This window comes from Cetorhinus maximus, chromosome 25, assembly GCF_964194155.1.
Source record: "Cetorhinus maximus chromosome 25, sCetMax3.hap1.1, whole genome shotgun sequence".
NCBI lineage: Eukaryota > Metazoa > Chordata > Chondrichthyes > Lamniformes > Cetorhinidae > Cetorhinus > Cetorhinus maximus.
In genome coordinates this window covers 35,282,215-35,288,214 of record NC_135903.1, presented here as the reverse complement: position 1 = coordinate 35,288,214, position 6,000 = coordinate 35,282,215, and the positions used below count along the sequence as shown (strand labels likewise).

Below are 6,000 nucleotides of genomic sequence, written 5' to 3'. Positions count from 1 at the left end.
TGAGTGGGATCCTTATATGGCGTGAGATATGAACAAGGTTGAAACGATCCAAAGACGGGCTGCGCAATTCTGCACCAATCAGTATCGGAAATAAACCAGTATCACATCCTTTGATCAAAGGTTTGGAATGGGAATTACGACAGAAAAGGAGAGAGAAGAATATATTGACCGTGCTCTATAAAATATGGGATGGACTGGTGGGAATTGGCAGAAACAAGTAACTGGTGCCCTCCGGCAATGACAAAACATGACATAGCCACCCACACAGATTACAAAGACCACGGGGGATGAGGCAGGCCAGCCAAAAGTCAATTGACTTTCGGTGGAACTGCACTTTACCGGCGGCTGGTGACCTGGGAAATCCCGCCCAGTGTATCAGCAATCTTTCTTCCCAAGGACAATCCCACAATGGGACAAGCTGCCAAAGGAAATAGTCACAGTCCCATCAATTTAAATCTTCAAGACCCATCTTTAGATTATTTTCACTGATAGGCTTTCATTATCAGAACTAGCAGGTCATGCCTGGTTTAGCTGGCGCTACCCATATAAATGTTGGCGGAATACGGATATTAGTTTATGATGTTGACACAGCAAAACCAGAAGCAGCAACATGTTAACTTCATTGTTTCCTTTGTGTATTTTCACTTGCGGGGTCAAGGAGTTTTACTACCTGAGCTGTAATGTGAGGAAGTGAAGTCAAGGACTGAAAACTGGGTGGATTGTACAAAGTGGGATGGTGGACCTGGTGAAGTTGAAGGAAAGCAATTCAGGAAAACTGCTCGATAGGAAGAATTCCTAATGCCAATCTGGGAAAACTGGAACCTGCTAACGCTCACTCATAAGAAATTCCCACTCATTTTGAGTGCAGCTCCTGTGTAGTGGTTTATAATGGGATGTAATTTGATGGGTTCCCTGCTTAAACACAACTCCATGTGGCCCTGAAGGGGAAGCATGTGACGTCCACCATATACTTGACTTTCTGTGACTAGTAGGCACCATGCAGTATAGAATCCCTGTTTGTCATAGATAATAATACTTTGATTTATCACTTTAAGTTTCTTTTAATTAGCTCTATGTTTAAATTATTATGTTGCTGGTGACTCCTCAGATGAGGGGGGACTTATAGAGTTGTTGAGCTATTAGTGACATTGAGGCTCCCCAGTGTCACCCTCACTGGCTTGTTATAAGAGACAAGTTTGAAATTGACTCTTGAAATGTGGCCATCAGTGGCAAGGCCAGCCTTTAATGCACATCTCTAGTTGCCCAGAAGTAGCAGATTGACACCACTGAGTGGATTGCTAGGCCACTATGCAATCATAAGGCTGAATTTTCCAGGCTTGGAATATTTCCAGCTCAATGAGCCACTTACTGGTCTGTAACCCAGCTGTCAGTGCAGCACACCTTCCAGTTTTCAGGAAAGGTGACCAATTAGCAGTCTGCCTCTGAGGCTGCTGTCAAACTGGGGATGGTGGAGGTGTTGAGGAGGAAGGAGGGCCAGTCAGGGAGCTGGCAGCCTTCAAAGCGGCAGAAGTGTCAGTGTTTATTTTTGTTCACACAAGGGATGTGGGTATCGCTGGCTAGGCCAGCATTTGTTGACAATCCTTAATTGCCTTTGAGAAGATGGTGTTGCCACAGTGTGTAGGTACACCCACAGTGCTATTAGGGAGGGAGTTCCAGGATTTTGACCCAGCGACACTGAAGGAGTGGCGGCGATATATTTCCAAGTCAGGATGGTGAGTGGCTTGGAGGGGAACCTACAGGTGGTGGTGTTCCCATGCGTCTGCTGCCCTTGTCCTTCTGGGTGGTTAGAGGTTGTTAGTTTGGAAGCTGCTGTTGAAGGAGCCTTGGTGAGTTCCTGCAGTGCATCTTGTAGATAATACACGCTGCCACTGTGTGTCAGTTCTGCAGGGACTGAATGTTTGTGGATGGGGTGTCAATCACGCGGCTTCTTTTTCCTTGATGGTATTGAGCTTCTTGAGTGCTGTTGGAGCTGCACTCATCCAGATAGGTGGAGAGTATTCCATCACACTCCTGACTTGTGCCTTGTAGATGGTGGACAGGCTTTGGGGAGTCAGGAGGTGAGTTACTCTCTGCAGAATTCCCATCCTTTGACCTGCTCTTGTAGCCACAGTATTTAGAGGCTAGTCCAGTTCTGTCAATGGTAACCCCCAGGATGTTGATAGTGTGCCACTAAGACAAAAGCCTCAAAGGGAGGGTGGAGTGAAATGGCTGCGAGAAAAGGCTGAGGGAGCCAGTAGCCATCTCTGCACCCTGAGCATGAGTCCACTGGAACTGCTCATTCAGTGGTGAGCCTCAGGCTTGCTATTTGCACCATTAATTGGTCAGATTGTGTCTTATTTTTGCTCCGCTCTAACCTCCGCTTGTGCAGGCGTCTGCTTTAAGTAGCCGAGGTTCTGACCTCGGTGTGGGACCTGTGCGAGTCTATCAAAATTGAATTGCCCTTGGAAATTTGCTGCTGTTACCCATTTAACAGGCTTGATTGGCTTCGTGCCACTATCGGGCATCTTGGCTGTCACTGCACAGAAGCTCCCTCTGAGTAAAGCGGGAGGAGGTGGGAACATGTCAGGGAACCTGCACAAAATAATTTTCTCTGATTTTACTCTAAACCCGACTCCAAAGGCCTGGTAAAACTCCCCCTCGGAATTTACAGCATAGAAGGAGGCCCTTTGGTCCATAATTTCTGTGCTAGCCAACAAGAGGCTTTCCAGCCTAATCCCAATTTTCAGCCTCTTTGTCTGTAACCTTGTAGTACAGTTAAGAGTCAATCGCCTTGGTGAGGCAGTGAAGTTCAATACAGGCCATCTTTCCTTCATCAAAGGACATCAATTAACCGGTCCATTTTTTAAAGACAATCCAACAGCTTCGTTGTTACTTTTCCTGATTTTTAAAAAACAATTTGAATTCAGATAATCCAACTGCCGGGGTGGGACATGAACTCACATTTTGCAGATTACTGATCCAGCCAATACATTAACCAATACATTACCTTTTTTAAAAAACCAGACTAATGTTTGGAGTGTAGAAACAGTCTCTCATCTGGGAAAAAAGACTTGCATTTATATAGCGCCTTCCACTAATTCAGAACATCTCAAAATACTTTTGCAGCCAATTAAATGCTTTTTGTATTCTTTCATGGGATGTGGGTGTCGCTGGCTGGGCCAGCATTTATTGCCCGTCCCTAGTTGCCCTTGAGAAGGTGGTGGTGAGCTGCCTTCTCGAACTGCTGCAGTCCATGTGGTGCAGGTACACACACAGTACTGTTAGGGAGGGAGTTCCAGGATTTTGACCCAGAGATAGTGAAGGAACGGCGATACAGTCCTAAGTCAGGATGATGAGTGGTTTGGAGGGGAACTTGAAGGTGGTGGTGTTCCCATCTATCTGCTGCCCTTGTCCTTCAAACCCCCAACGTCCCGAAGTCAGCAAAGGATGTTTAAATTTCACTAACTGCAGCCTGTGCAGCTGATCAACCTGTCTAGTTGTTGTGTGGGGGGTGGTGGGGGGAACACACCTGAGCTTCTAGGCAGTAGAGATTGTGGGTTTGGAGGTGCTGTGGAAGTAGCCTGTTATATTGTAGGAAACATCACAGCCAATTTGCACACAGCAGGTTCCCACAAACAGCAATATGATAATGAGCAGTCATTAAACTGGATTTATCTGCTGTGGGATTTGCCTCTAGAACTTTCTGTCTCAAAGGCGAGAAGGTGGGGGGGCACGGAAGATAAGTAAGTTTTTTTTTGCCTCAGCTTGGTGCAGGCGCCTCAACACATCTCCAGCGTTGTCATTTCCAACAGGAGCTGGTGTAGCGTGGTGGGGCACTAGGACCATGCGTGTGCTCCTGACTCCAGTGCTAATGTTGCTGAGGCTGGCAGCTCCGGCAGGTGCCTGGCAGTTCCTGGGCAATGGGTACAGCCGCACCGAGAGCTCCCTCTGTACAGCCCGGACCGGAGCCCAGCCGGGAGAGGGGGGAAGGCAGGCTGCAACGCCAGAGCCCAGCGCTGCAATAAGAGGAAACCAGGCTCTGCAACCTTGGGCAGGGGGAGTGGTGGAGCCCAATAGACAGAGGAGCACCGCAAACAACCCCCCTCAACACCCTGGGGTCAGCAAAGGATGTTTAAATTCACTAAATGCAGCCAGTGCAGCTGATCAGCCAGACTAGTTTGGGGGTGGGGGGTGGTTAAATGCAACAACCGGAGCGGATCCTGCATAATGCCTTGGGGGCAAATGCAATAAATAGATTATAAACCTCCTCCAGCCCCCCCAAGTCCAGCGATCCGCAGAGTGTCCGCAATCCAGGGGACAAGCTCAATGCAACAGCAGCAGGGCAGAGAGAGAGAGAGAGAGGGAGGGAGGGTCAATATTGAACAGGAAACCCCAACCTGCCCCTGCTGCTATTTGTAACTGCTGCTGCTTTATTGTGAGCTTGACTTCCTCTCTCTCTCTCTCTCTCTGTAGCAGAGCCACACTGCCATTCCTCCTTCTGTGGATACAAGGGGCACACTCCGGAGGTACCAGCTGATGCTGCTGCTTGGGACTTCTCATTCCAGATGTGAAGGTTCAGCAATGGATTTTACTGGCTGGGAAATAATTCCGAATCACTGGGCTGGACTCGCAGGACATAAAGTGGAGACTGTCTCTCTCTTAAAGGATTTTCTTTTTGGTCTGTAGATTGAGTCTTCTTGTTGCCGGTGCTCTTTGTTCCGTGTGATTATCTCCCCCTTCTTATTCTTTTTAATACGGACTGTCACCCGCTGGTCAATCCTGGATAGTGTGAAGTTCAACGTGTTGAAACACTTTGCCGGCTCCAGGATGGGGAATGCAGCCGGGGGGATGGAAGTGTCCCCAGGGAAGGAGATAAGGAGCCAGCAGGCGACTGTCCCCAAGCAGCCCATGCCGGCTAACGAGGGGGAGCTGGAGGAGAGATTCTCACATGTGCTGGTGAGTAAAACACACACACACACACACACATGCACTAGAGTTGCCATCCCACTAGGATTACCCTGGACTCTCCAGGACTCAAAGATTAACCTCCCAAGACCAAACCTGGGAGAAATGTCATAGGAGGGGTTAAAATGGTCTGCTTCCTTGTCTCTTTGTTCTAAGTATATTGGGAATGGGGGTGTGTGTATTGTGGGGTGAGGGGGGAGCTAGTGGGCAAGCTAGCTAGGGGTGGTTAGAGGTGGGTCATGCGAGAAATCTTCAAGAATGCATCCAACCCCAGTTGGTAACCATACAGAATGCACACCTGAGGGGGGAGAAAGGGTGTAAAAACCCCGAGAAACCAAGGGAAAATGCAAACCATAGTTTACATGTACTTTACCGGGAGAGGGGAACAAGATGTGAAAACACTGTGTGATAAATACTGAAACCATCCCTGTTTGATCTTAAGCCCTCTACCAATGTAGATTCATGTGCAATGTAAAGTGATCTCTAATCTTGGACTTGGTAGCTCAAAGAAATGATTGGCATATATTGGACAGTTGGGCGCTAGCCCGAAGCCCATGTCTAGATGGCACACCTGTTGACCTCTGTTCAAATCTCGGCTATGTCAGAAGCATTTTTAAGCTGTAAAATAATCCCCCCCCCCCCACCACTCCAGCCACCACCACCCACTCCCAAGTTTGTATTGAAATCTAGTGTGTTCAAGTGACTGTCTAGAGTTGATACAGTCAATGCCTCCACCTGAGTCCTTGCAAATGCTAATTGCTCATTTACAGTATCCACAAGAGGTCTGTATATGTAAACAATATCCCAGGGCTTAAAACACCCCCTGCTTTTGCAGCATTTTAAGTGAATTATTGTTCCTAGTGCTACATGTGGAATTCAAATCTGCTACTGTTTAACTTGCACATGTGCTACTAATTAAAACTCACTCCAACTACCCGGCCCACTTGAATCACGTTTAAGGTCGGTCAGGCACAATCTAAAGAGCAGTCGCTTGATACAAGGGTGGGAAAGATCAAAAGATAGAAGCCGAGTTAA

At 47.7% G+C, this 6,000-nt stretch overlaps 1 protein-coding gene across 3 annotated transcripts in view; it reads left to right on the top strand.

Annotated features, from left to right (window-relative positions):
- Positions 1-4,372: 4,372 nt before the first annotated feature.
- LOC144668050 (formin-like protein 1) overlaps positions 4,373-6,000 on the top strand; it is a 280,427-nt gene continuing 278,799 nt past the window's right edge. For 2 of the 3 annotated variants that reach the window (XM_078529804.1, XM_078529802.1), the window contains exon 1: positions 4,374-4,956. In XM_078529804.1, the coding sequence (XP_078385930.1) occupies positions 4,828-4,956 (129 nt within the window). In that variant the 5' untranslated portion in view covers positions 4,374-4,827. Of the gene's footprint in view, positions 4,957-6,000 lie in introns of all 3 variants that reach the window. The other variant, XM_078529803.1, reaches the window with a different exon arrangement.